Raw genomic sequence first — 13,306 nt, forward strand, 5'->3', positions numbered from 1 at the left:
CGTGGAAAACAAGAAACAGATGCCGGATCTGCTGACATATTGCGTGCTATCTTGGCCAGAAGCACAAAGGAAGTCGCGCAGATCCCTTGAACCTAGTGATGTGGCAATCGGAACAAAATCATGACAACATCAGACGATCATGAGCAGCAGCAAGGTCGCTAGGGATATATGTCAGGCTACGAACCAGAAGAAGCTAGTGGAGATTTTGATCAATTTGAGCAATTTCGTCAGCATGATGCTCGTCATCAACAGAGGTCGTTATGAAAGATCCTCGCGCATGGCGTAACTACTCTCATCGGTCGTTTCGATATGCTCGTGAGTTTCGTAATTGCAGACTGTAGTTTGGTGAATGGTTCGATGAACATAGATTTACCGGCGTGAAAGGTCATACGAACGGCTATGCACAAAGAAAGGAGTTGATAGATGGACTGCCTTTTCTATTGAATGCATACATGAATGAAAAGACTTTCTTTCATGAATTTCATGACCCTGGGCGAGAAATTCGCAAGGACTAATACATGTCGAGAGTGGGATCTGACGATGAATCTGCTGTATAACTATTCCGCACGATGCAGTGATGCGGTGTGTACCTCCTCCGGGTGATTGACTCGCCACAGGACTCTTCCAAAAGCATACGCACGTCGAGATTGAAGACGCATGTCGAGCTGATGATGCATAATGATGCATAATGATGCATAATGATGCCTTGCTTGTGTCGTCGGTAACAAGCTCCGCGACTCGGCTCTCACAGTTCAGCCTACTTTTGGTACGGCTGCTGTGGTCCAGCAGACAGATTTCCGATGAGCTTCACGCTTATGTCCAAGAGCTGTCTTCTCTTCTCTTCTCTTCATATTGTCGCGTTGTGTTGGGAATATCGATCCATGGCGCTGAAAACCGTTGCGTCGTTGACATAGCAACGACGATCAGATGCGTGACACCCTAGATCGGCCTCCAACCCAGGGCCGACGCCAACCCGCATCGTGCGGATGATATTCGCAGCGTCAACGCATGACGAGCTGTTATAGTAAGACACCGGCTCTGCAGTGTAGTTGCCATCGCTCGAGTAAGCCCACGCATTGCCGTATGGCTGGTCATAAGGGTAGTCGTACTGAACATGCTCTGACTTGATTTGGGCAGCTGATGGAGTCATGGGCGTAGTGTAGAGCGTTGCTGGATACGATGCCGGTGGTGGTGTACTCATGGTTGATACCATGGATCCGGGGCTAGGTGAGTCGTTGTAGCTGAGTGCTGTTGGCCGCGTAGGTGGGATTGTAACGGGTGGCACTGGTGGTTTTTGCCGAGGTATCGAGGCAGCCCTTGTATATGAGGGTATAGGCGAGCTTGTAGAAGATACTACGTTGGTGTTGACCCTTCGTTCAAGCATCGCATGCAATCTGGAAGCCGCAGTATCATGCTCGTATCGTCGATCAGACATGTCCTCTAATGCTGCCAAAATCTCGGACTCTGATACTCCTCTTCCATGGAGCAGCGAGCGGAGTTTCTGATTCTCATGCAACACTCTCCTGGCAGCAGTCTGGATTTCTGAAGAGGCCTCGATGCCTATCTGCTCATAGCTGCGCAACTTTGCCTCCAGCTCGTGCATGTACTCTTTGCGTCGAGCGCGTGATCGGCCTAAAAGATCATGATTAGCGAAAACTGTCAGTGATCGAACGTTCAAGCAACATCTGGCTGGGTGTATTATACAAAGTACCACCACTCTTCGTGCTTGAAAAGGAAGATGGTGGGAACAGTGGCTGCTATTGGCCGGAGGTACTCACGCTGGTTATCTCTAATCCGAGCAAGATTCTGTGCTTTCTGTTGACAGTCGTTAGTTGGGCCTCCATGGGGTGACAGATATCTACGTACGGATACTCTGCTGTCACTCATGGTGATGTTTGTTACGAAGCAGATCGGTAGAGAAGAGCTTGGTATTGGATGGGTTGGAAAGATGGGTGTTCAGTTGCGTGATCATCCTGGGTAGTATAACTTCAAACAGATGGCATCCCGTAGTCTTAAAGAAGAAGGCAGAGCCATAGGGTCGAGCAAGCCACTTGTACCCAAGCGCGCTGCAGGCCTCATCCTGGATAGCCCGCGTCTGCACGGTAAGGATGTAAGTGGGAGTATGCTTCGCCTCTGCGACCAGGGCTACAAGCGTGGGTGTCAAGCGGACGGGCCCAGAGGCGTGATGGTAGACCGGGATAGCGCGTAATGTTACGAAAACGCGGGTGATCCTGTCTGTCCTTTCGGTGACCGAGACTAAATTTAATGCGGCCTAGCGCAGCACACTAGTCAAATCCTCTGAGCTCGGTGTCTCTGCCCTTTTCAGCTTCAGCCTCGGAAATTGGGGGCTGGAGGAGTTTTGCAGCTGTCTCGCAACACCACGTCGCATCATCGCCATCGCAGAATACTACGCGTCGTCTTTCGCGCATTACCCACGAACCAGTTTCTACGACGTCGGAACGTGCCGAGAGCCTGGCAACCCGATCTGGTGGCACTCGACAAGGATCCTATCTAACAGCCTCGACATGGCGATTGGCCGACGAATAACGGCACCTTACGCCGGCCTTTTCGATCCCACGCGGTTTGTAACGTCGTGGATTCTCCCACCAGGCGCCCTCTTCGCAATACGCGCGCTATTGGCCCTATACGCCTTCACCACCCTCTTTTTCATCTTCGGCTGGAACGGTACCCATGGCAGGTCCGAGGCGTCGCAGCAATCTTTCTCCTTCTTTACGGTGCTGACGTATTGGGGCCTCGCCTTCTATTATGCCTTTGCTGCTGTGCATACTGGCAGTTACTGGTTTACTGGGACTCCATTCTTAGCCCGGTGGCCCAAAGCGCTACAGGTGGCGCACAGCATGTTTTATTCTACCATTGTTGTGTACCCGTGGATAGTAACCAGTAAGTCAACTTAGCTAATCGGCTTTGCTATCAATGTGCAGAGGAACTCGGCGATACCACGTTCGGTGTCTTTTCATGTCTTTCTATCGCGGTCTTCGCCATAGACCCTTTGGGCACATGAATGCTAACTCATGATAGTCGTTTACTGGACGCTTCTTGCGGGGCAATTCCCTACAACCTTCGCCCTTTGGTCAAACACTTCACAGCATGCCCTCAATTCAGCGTATGCGCTTTTTGAGATAGTGTTTCCCCGGACGGAGCGACTTCCATGGCTGGATCTAATCCCAATCATCATCCTGCTGGCCCTATATCTTGCCTTGGCCTACGTCACACATGCCACTCAAGGTTTTTACGTGTATCCTTTCCTTGATCTTCAAAAGAACTCTTCTGGTATAGTTGGAGCTTACATAGTGGGTATCCTAGTCGCCGCGATTATCATATTCCTCATAGTGAGGTATATTATCGCACTGCGAGTTTGGGTAACGGAGAAGAAGCTTAGGATGACCGGGAAGACCTCAACACTTCACAAAGGGGCTGTCGCTGACGAGTATCCTTTACACAGTGCCATTCCAAAATAGTGGAGAGGTTTCCGATGTTTTGCGTTTTGGTCCCTTGACCTTTATATCCCTGTATGCCTATCCACGTTTAATAAGTTTTAAAATAAGTTTCGAAGATTTCTTCACGTCGTCCACTCGGCTGCCCTCAATTTCCACCGACTGTGCTGTTCCCTAACATTTCAAGCTACTAGTTAAGCATGACATGGTCACCATGTTGGCGTGAGTTTGTGTGGCTCATCAGTCGTATCCCTATCTTCACACATATAACTCATACACTTACTGGTATTTGCTTCTTTCTCGTTCTGCACACACATCACCCAGCAACTACCGTCATTCTGGTGTCATGCCGTTCACTATCATCAGGCACAGGTAGGCTCCGATCATGGGCTAGGACTGAATCACCAGGTTTAATAACATAGGATTTACTAGGGTTATCGGCGAACACTGTAGGGTGTGGCTTAGATTGCCTGCATCACCCCACGCTCAGCTCTTTGGAATCGGTGCGGGCAAATTGCTTTTGCGAGGCTTCGAAGCAACCACCTCGCCTTGGTTCTGGATTTGAATCTGCTACATCCTCGTGTCTATCGAATGTTGGACAATTGGTCGCAGCGGTTCCACGGAGCCGTAAAACTGAGAGATACCCCCACCTCCATGCGTCGCGTCGATCATATGGCTGAAGGTCAGTCGCCCATGCGACTTAGTTGCGCATTGTCCTGCGTCCACAACCAATAGGACGTCCACGCAAGCAAGTGGTAACCAATCAACCTCACACGTGAGCATTCGTCACCCAATTAGCAGCGACACGTGAGAGTGAAGATCAAAGACTGGTAGACAATGCATCGGCATCGAACATCAGTCACCTCTATAGCTACAGAACGTCAGCACGAGCTTCTAGAAGTACCCTACTTCCGTCTACATGCAGTATTTAGCGCCCAGACTTTCCATATATCTCGCGTCAGATTGATACTGATTGGCCGCGCAGAATTTTTTTGGCTCTAATAAAGTCGCATTTGCTAGCACTTCATCCTTCGGGGCCGCCCGGTCAGGGGAGATGTGCTGCGTTACATCAGCCCCCGGCACTTTTCGACCCTTTCCAAGAGGCTACATGCAGGATCCTTCCCACTTCTGCATGCCAAAGAGAGGTAAGAGCATGTGCTATGTGCTAACTGAAAACGCAATTGTAAATCTCTGGAAGGTGTCTGGTCTAGTTTTACTTGACAGGGTCTGATCTGCCGCTACCACCCAGTGTTCCTCGCACCATCAGTGCCGTGTCATCTGAACGCTAGGGCTCATGGCTATAGGGCTCTTGGGCAGCATCAACATGATTGCTTTTTCACGTTTGTCCCAAGCTCCCGGAAGACATTTCGAACCTCAGCTGCACCAGCGGTCGACGTCAACTCCGGTGCTGCAACGCCCATTGGCTGCAGATGGCATACTACGACAAACCCACATGTGCGTCGCACTACCTAGGTACTTAATTGCCGGAGACCTACCTAGGCAATCACATGCGTGCTCATTGAAGTGCGCGTGAACATTCAATACACGTAAATTTCAATTCTCCCGCTCCGGACCCGGAAAGCGGTGTCTCTGCGGTATGTCGGGACTGCCCGGAGTTCTATCCTTCTGGTAGAAGGGCAACAGTTGGTTGCACGGACCCGTTCTCACCAAACGAACCCTGGAATCCAACCTGATGGAGACGGGATAACCCCTAGCTTCCTCCAGTAGTCGAACTTGACGCTGATCATCCCCAGTCCACGAACGTATTTGTTCCGAGAGTTATACCCGTTACACTGTGACCGCGATGGAGGCGGACCTCGGATGGCACTGCGGTAATAACGTCGTCGTAACCATGCGGTGATCATCGATGGCTTGCAGCTCATCACTAGGATTAGGACTCCCATGTTTCGAATGCGATTCAAGTTGGCAGGTGCTTTATTGTTCAGGCAAGCGCGGGTCGTGTGCCTTCGTTTCCAGTCCTTGATGGCCGTCAAGGCTAACGGCACCTTCTTAGTCAGGGCTGTGCGATGGGCATGCCCTAGAAACACACGTGTAAAGATCTTTCAGGCTTCATTTGCTGATGGCTCTGTAAGGTCTCATGTCCCACCACAGTCCACACATGTTCACCCGTCAGGCCTACCTGTTATCTCTGACCCCGCGTCCAGCTAATATAGTCCCCTGGAAAGGATTTTAGCCCGTGTCTCATCCATCGCTTTCTATGCCGCTGTCATCAAACCTCCCGCTCCCAGGCAAGATGCCGTTAGTTTCCGGCTACAGACAGCATGTGAAGCTTGGAGTCTCGCAGATTGTGGAGAGACTCGGAAGCACCGATGATGAGAAGCAAGGGTAAGGGCCAAACCGTCAATTACGTCGTTCATTCCAACATCGTCCCGTCCTCCAGATACTTCATACTTCCCGAAGGACCCATGTGTCAAAACACCCCTGCAAAAGTACGTTGCAACAGTTGCATTGACGTGGCTTGCGCAATAGCATACTAACCAACAAACAGCGCATCAGTGCAAAACGTCCCTGCGCTGCGCTTGCGCATACTGTAAGTGACAGTATGACGCTGCGCATTGTTTGAAGGATGGCTCGTTCCTGGGCTACGACCGCAAGAGTATGAAGTCCTGCATGTGTGTGCATGTAAAGTTCGCGTTAGCGCCTGTCAATGCTAGAGGCTGCACAGGGACGGCCTGCGCGTGGGGGCCCACCGATGATGGAGGTATCATATGGTGAGTGGCTCACAGTCGGACGCGGTAAACGACGATGATGGCCATTGCTGGATTTGCGCGAAGGCGGTGCACGTGCTAGGAGGTGACTGTCCAGATATCTACGAACGAGCAGCTGAGCTTTGTTGCATGGAAGCTGCAATGCTACAAAAGCCTCTGTTGCGGCGATAATGATACCTAGGAACCACAACAACAGTAACAAAGCCTCGAGTGTCTAACTGGGAAAGCAACCTCGTACCGAGTTCTCTGCAACCGGAGTTGAAGCCTCGAACGGCCACCCGAAAAGGTAAAGTTGCCGAGGTAACTTGTGAACACCTACACCCTCCATCTCAGGAACACCTCGTACTCTCAACAGCAACCACTGCACACAGAATAAGCTTTGCCCTCCCAGAAACTCTCTCGGGGTAGCAAGGCGACGGAACCATGATCGAAGTCATCTACATCGTGCGGCACGCGGTACGTACAAAGCTCGACCTCCGTCGCCGCGCTTCATGCCCTCCGATGCTTCCACACGATAGTCGAGGAAAGCCTTCCGTATCGGGAAGCTACCCTGACAGCCATCTCCGTCCTCGCATTACCTCCATACACATCTCGCTTGTGTACACCTCCGCGTGTATCACATGAAACGCCATCCTTTACACTCTCCACATGCAGATCCCTTGTTCCCCAAAATGGCATCCGTTCTAACGTATCCCCCGTAATATCTAGTTCCGCGCCAACTGGTCCGTTGACCCCCAAACGGGTATCTACACCGCCTCTATGGCAAGGACTCCGACCGGGATACCCACTGATCCGCCTCTGACGTCCAAAGGTGTGGACCAGAGCAAGGAGTTGGCCGAGTTTCTGAGTAAGATCGAACCCCCGGTTGAGAGAATCTACTCAAGCCCTTTCTATCGCTGTTTGCAGACTCTTAAGCCATTCAGCGATAAGCTGTTTGAGGAGGGAAAGGCAAAGGGGAGGATCAGGATTGATCGTGGCATTGGGTACGTTGAGGCTGAGTAATGCTCATGTATGCGATATGCTGATGCGTGGATAACAGAGAGTTTTTTGGGCGCGCACACTTTGAACACCCTAATCCACCGCATCTCGAGCTTCTGACTCCTCATTTCCGGAACTTAGACGACCAATATGCGTCTGTACACATGCCGGGATCCAACGGCGAGTTGATCGTGGAGCTACACGAACGTGTTAGGAACGCACTAGATCACATCGTCACCACACTGGATAACGACCCCGAGCAGCCGAAGACCGTCTTGTTATGCACCCACGCTGCGACTATGATAGCAGCCGGCCGGGTGCTCACGGGAAAAATGCCGGAGAACCCCGACGAAGATGACTTCCAGTGCTTCACGGCCGGGCTGTCCAAGTATGTGAGGAGATCAGCGGACCCCATGAAAGGCGTTGCTGGAAACTGGGAATGCGAAATGAACTCCGAGACGTCTTACCTCTCGGGCGGAGCAGAGAGAGGCTGGTAAGTGTAGTTTCCATTCTTTGTGTCCATGTCGTGCTGCGTCCTTATAGCTTCCAGGTTCTTCCCGTACCATAGGAAAGACTGGCCAAAATCAGAGCCTACAGCTTATGGCTGGGGCGTCGCATCGGCTCATCTTAAGATTTCTTTACCTCCTTCTCGCACAGACAAGCATCTCCTAGCAACCCCATAACCTTTCGTCACGGCAAGTGGCTAACGAACGATGATGACAGGCACTTCAGTGGCGAAGAGAGTTTTGTAGACTTCTCGGATAGCGGTACAAAAGGTGAGGAAAGCTCGAAGTTGTGAAAAGTAGAGGCAGTCTCACTTGCAAGAGATGGGATATGATGTTTGTCTGTTCGCTTGCCAAATGATGAAACTACGGCAGCTGTTCTTGCATTCACGGAGGTTTTGGTTTCCGCATCAGGCTACGAAGATACCCAGAAATACCCTCTCTTTCTCGAAATCAATTCTATTTCAGTGATCGTCGTTTGCCTTGCCCGAGTGACTGACGTCTGATGATGAGCACTACATGCGGCTCTGCTCCACTTGCCCTGTCCCCATCCCCAGTTCTCGGAATCACCCGTTCCCGTCCACCGGGTACCGATGGTGATTTACCGGCCTGTGCCTGGTCCACTATTCCTACTGTGCGTTTTCCAGACCCATTGTTGAGTTTGCGCAACGGCGTGGCGAGCACGTGGGATGTTTTGGACCCAGATGTGAGTTCGCCGCGCGGTAAAAAGCTGTGGGAGCGGGGTGCATTACACCGAACCGAGAGCAACCCTGAACAAACAGAAACGGTAAGAGCAAGTTACGCACTGATCTGGGGTGCAGATGAATGGGGACTGATAGATTGGTAGTTTTTTTACTTTAGAGAGAGACTTGAGATGATGTGAAGGCGTCGAGGTAACAGTGTGTCAAAAGCCAGAAGCTGCAAGCGAGATTTAGAGACAAGAAATATGCGACAGCACTACCTTTACTGCGATGCTACCGATTAACAGGACAAAACAGCTCCGGCCTGTGGACGAGGGTAAATTTGGTCGCACCAAAACTCCATTGCCTTCACACGGGGCATCAAACTTCTTCTTTCGAATTCTCAGCCTCGCTATCGTCCTGCAAGTATCGATATCTTGTCACCTAATTGGCGCATTGTCCTATTTTCTAGTATCTTTACCTTCCTAAGACAACAGCTGCGTGCTGTCATCTGACCCGTCTCTTACGACCTACGCGACCGTTACCTTTGGGTATCAGCAAAACTATTACTAAATGTCGCACTACAAAATTCATAACATCGTCCTCCTCAACAGACATCAATCTTTATAAACCCCTGGAGCTCTCACAGCCCTCTACTCACGCCTCTTCAACATATCTCCCTCACTCGTCCTAGGAACGTTTTACCTCGCATCGAAACTCATCGGAGGCGGCCACACGAACTCGGATACATAGTACATGGCTCTTGAATACCAAGATGTTTGGGCCAACTGCATCAACGTACACTTGTAACCCAACCTCAAAAGTAACCCGAATGAAGAGAAGCTAGAGCTGACACTACTGGCCGGGGAAGTCAACAAGATATGGAACAAGTACGGAAGGCTGAAGATGGGCGGATTTCGTTTCTGACGACGGTTCGACAGCAGGTGATATGAGGAGATCGCGAACTGAGCCAATGTAAATGCACCAGGTACGATGCAGAATGCGAGGTCGCTATATAATGATTTTGTCACCTGGGGTGTGGCTGCATATGTGGCTGTTGACAACGTACGAGAGCAATCCGGTAGCGGTTCACACATGGGCTGGAACGGGGCTGGAGGCAATGCAGGGTGCCGTTGGGGAAATCGAGAATCGCAGAGATGTGTGGACGGTTGGAGGCCGCTTGGGATAGAACATTGATCTGCGGCTAAAAGCTGAGCACAATCAATCCGGACCGTAACACCTCAGGTATCTTTGACCAGAGCTGTCCTCTATTCTGCCTCCCCTGGTCGAGATCAAGCGAATCTTCGATATTGTTTCTCAAACGGTATTGCCCCCCGGCTTTGTGCCTTTATCCTTTTCCTCTTCATCAATGTGCATGCTCTCTGCAAACCCAACCCACTCACTCATCCCCCTAATGAATGCATCCCCACTTCCATCGACCTCACCTCCATGTCCCCATACAATGACTTGGTCAAACTCTCCTACTTGCTCCGCAATGTTGACTTCGACAGGTATGCTCTCTTCCGTCTCGGCGTCTTCATCGTCCTCGTCTGCAGGCGGTTGTTGTGGCTGTGTTTGACTTTGAGGTAATTGCTGGTCGGTAACGCGTAGAATGGCGCCGGTGTAGTTGTTGGGAAGTGGAAGCGCAGTGCCATGGAGGTGTCGACCACGGAAATATGAGTGTCGCTTTCCTGGAAATATGTCAGAATCAATGTCCATGTTGTTGTACGACGATGATCAATAACCTTTGTCATCTGTCTCAGGCTTCCAGTATCGTTCTGCATCGTTTATAGGTCCGTTGTGGTTTATCCGCGCAGGGAGCAGGTTTGGTATGCATCTTTGAGGGTTGGAGGGCCGAATTGACAGCATGTTTGTCAGATATTAAAATCGAAAGTAAGTGATGTATCGACTGAAACACAGATTACAAAAATGAACCTTGGGCTGATGCGTAGTTGAAAATGTTTGGGTTGATGTATAGGTACAAGCATATGGACGTGATTTACGGAATACGCGTCGACGCGCCGTAGCGTGTCTCCGCGGACGCACGGGCGTTTTCCTGATAGGGTGTTCACGAGCTCAAGATGACGACGAAAGTACGAGCAAGTACATGGTCTTGGCTTGGCTATAACCAACTTCATATCCGTCTCTCCTCTTTTGCTCATTTTCATTCATTACCATAGTACACCTGTCGCAAAGTCCACGCCATCCATTCCGTTCTTTCTGGCACAGTCCGGAGGCCGCGGCCGCCGCTACAGCATCGCCGATCGGAGAGATGCTGCATGCCATGCTTACACCCGCAGTACCTCTTCATGCCACATGGAAAGCTCAAGGATATATACGAACTGCTGTCACCGACCTTCTGGACTCAACATAGACACGGGACTGCAAGGCTGAGACGCACAGTGAGTTGTGCCCCTGCATAACTTGCCCCTCCCAAACATGCCGCCAAATGATTTTGTGGACCCTGGAATGCGGCTCATCGTCACTTCCAAACTTCCTGTCCAAACATCGCATGGGAACAGACACTAGAAGCTACAGGAGGAGAAAAATACGCATATCCGAACTTCTTACATGCCTTTGCACGGCCTCAACCTCCGCCGACGTGTAAGAGTTACACTGATTTTGCGACATTCGCGATGTTTAGGCGGATCGACGGCGTCATAGATCACTCGAATTGGCAAGGCTTCCTCGCCCGATACTGCACCTCAGACAGAATGCAACACGCATGGCTTTGAAACGGCGCAACCAGATGCACCGTGTCGGCTTTCGGCCGTTCCGGCGATAGGACGGCGAGCTACCTGGACTTCTGAAATAGACTCTGGTGCCATGTGTTAGCCGACTAGCTACCGTCGTTCGACTTCTTTCTCAGCTCTTCTTCCGACGCGTTCACGATACCATTGTCGCATTACTTTTGGGCGATTGACGCGCTAATTCCCCTCCACGACCGCCCGCACACCGTACAGCCACCTATCTTACAAAGAAGCTCGGGCAGATCGAGACGTACTAGCAGATTTGTCTCGCTACTCGCACTGAAGCCGCGCGCCTTTTGCTTTGAAATTGGACAGCTTCGTAGCCTAAACGTCTTTCAATTGATCATTTGGGTTTGCGCCAGCCGGAAAACCTCGATTTCAAAAGGCATACATCGGGATTATGGCGATTTATAGTTCTGTGACAGGAGCGGTGTCTTCATTGCTCAGTCCAGTTACATCACAAGCTTGGGGGCCACTGGTGACTCTATGCAAAAATGGCACACTTTCCCAATTCCAGAATCTAAAGCATGGCAAGCTGGTACTATTTGAAGGTGGTTCGAGCAAGGCGACCGCTGCGTTTGGTTCTGACAAAGAGGGCCTTCCAATTGCATTCCTAAACGTGCTCGACGAGAAGTTCTGGGTGCGATTGGCGCTTTTTGCAGACATGGTACGCTCCGGCATACTCGTGCGATCGGAAAGAACAAGAGCTGATTGATTTTAGGGCTTTGCAGAGAGTTACATGTTGGGAGAGTTCACAACACCGGACTTGACCAAGTTCTTCGAGGTGAGTTGCCACATTTGGTAACCGTTAAGATGCGCTTTTCAGCTTACATTCGCAGCTCTTCATCCTGAACCGCAACTATCTTTCCAATGGTTCAACTTTCACCTCTGCCATCTCTTCTGGTCTCGCTGGCCTGGTAAGAGGCAGCAACAATCTCAAGAACGCGCGCCTCAATATTTCCGCACATTACGACATCTCCAACGAAATGTTCGCTGCCTTCCTCTCCCAAGACATGACGTACTCGTGCCCGATATGGCTACCGAAATCGGACCCGAAATGTGCGAGCGAAAGCCTCTACGATGCGCAAATGCGAAAACTCGATCGCTTCATCGACAGCACACACATCAAGGGCACAGATCACGTTCTGGAGATTGGTACTGGCTGGGGAAGCTTCGCCATGCGCGCCGTACAACGGACAGGTTGCAGAGTCACATCATTGACCCTCTCGATTGAGCAAAAAGAGCTGGCAGAAGAGCGAATACGAGAAGCGGGCATGTCAGACAAGATACAAGTCCTCCTATGCGATTACCGAAGTTTGGAAGTACCAGAGACAGGGCCTTTTGACAAGGCCGTCTCAATTGAGATGTTGGAGGCTGTGGGCAAAGAATATTTGGTGACATACTTCAAGTGCATCGACAAGCTGCTCAAGAAGGAGGGTGGCGTAGCATGCTTCCAATGCATAACCATGCCCGATGCTCGCTACGAAGCCTATGCCAAATCTGACGACTTTATCCGCCGATACATTTTCCCTGGAGGTCATCTTCCCGCCGTCTCCGAACTCGTTGCTAGCATACAAACCGCATCAGGTGGATCGCTTGTCGTCGACAGCATAGAGAACATCGGGCCCCACTACGCGAAAGCGCTGCGATTATGGCGTGAAGAGTTTTTGGATAACTGGGAAGGCAAGATCAAACCACAACTTATTAAAGAGAAGAGCCAGGAGGGTATGGACGATGAGGGTGCGGAGGTTTTCAAGAGGAAGTGGGATTACTACTTCAGGTACTCAGAAGCAGGATTTTCGACAAAGACGCTGGGAGATGTTATCATCACGGTCGGAAGGGAAGGCGCCATACAGATGATGGAAGATGTACCGCTGTAAATATTGTGCTTGTTAATCTTGTTGGATATGGTTTATACCCCTCTCCATCCTTCGACTGAGCGTTACCGCTTTTCAATATTGAATATTTGTCCTTACAACGTGCATGAGTAGCTCTTTACATGTATACGCGCACGAAGGAATTCCATGTTCATCTTCTTCCATAGCCTTCGTCAAACTGTGGTAATGCTGCTTGATACTCCATCGCTAGCATGCTCGAATCCAGGCTCTGAATCACTTCTTGGACATGGTGCGAAGCTTGCCGGTTATGCGTAGCAAAATAGTGTCCCATACCATCGATATCTTTCACTTGCATGAAGCTTGTCGGCCGGAT

At 50.7% G+C, this 13,306-nt stretch overlaps 4 protein-coding genes across 4 annotated transcripts; 2 read left to right on the top strand and 2 right to left on the bottom strand.

The window, feature by feature from the left end:
* Positions 1-847: 847 nt before the first annotated feature.
* Positions 848-1,887, bottom strand: J4E82_003978 (uncharacterized protein; the record flags this gene model as incomplete). Its single annotated transcript, XM_051730261.1, has 3 exons — positions 848-1,632; positions 1,779-1,815; positions 1,867-1,887. The coding sequence occupies 3 exons, from the start codon at positions 1,885-1,887 to the stop codon at positions 848-850; spliced, it is 843 nt and encodes a 280-aa protein (XP_051589889.1).
* A 4,720-nt stretch (positions 1,888-6,607) lies between these two features.
* On the top strand, positions 6,608-7,961 carry J4E82_003979 (uncharacterized protein; the record flags this gene model as incomplete). Its single annotated transcript, XM_051730262.1, has 4 exons — positions 6,608-6,640; positions 6,893-7,167; positions 7,224-7,655; positions 7,886-7,961. 4 exons carry the CDS (start codon positions 6,608-6,610, stop codon positions 7,959-7,961), a joined length of 816 nt encoding a protein of 271 aa, XP_051589890.1.
* Positions 7,962-9,662: 1,701 nt separating this feature from the next.
* Positions 9,663-10,214, bottom strand: J4E82_003980 (uncharacterized protein; the record flags this gene model as incomplete). The annotated part of the gene is made up of 2 exons (XM_051730263.1): positions 9,663-10,036; positions 10,091-10,214. The coding sequence occupies 2 exons, from the start codon at positions 10,212-10,214 to the stop codon at positions 9,663-9,665; spliced, it is 498 nt and encodes a 165-aa protein (XP_051589891.1).
* Positions 10,215-11,495: 1,281 nt separating this feature from the next.
* On the top strand, positions 11,496-12,975 carry J4E82_003981 (uncharacterized protein; the record flags this gene model as incomplete). Its single annotated transcript, XM_051730264.1, has 3 exons — positions 11,496-11,762; positions 11,817-11,879; positions 11,935-12,975. 3 exons carry the CDS (start codon positions 11,496-11,498, stop codon positions 12,973-12,975), a joined length of 1,371 nt encoding a protein of 456 aa, XP_051589892.1.
* Positions 12,976-13,306: the final 331 nt, after the last annotated feature.

Source organism: Alternaria postmessia (genome assembly GCF_024291825.1).
Source record: "Alternaria postmessia strain BMP 2775 chromosome Unknown scaffold_18, whole genome shotgun sequence".
In the NCBI taxonomy this organism is placed as follows: Eukaryota; Fungi; Ascomycota; class Dothideomycetes; order Pleosporales; family Pleosporaceae; genus Alternaria; species Alternaria postmessia.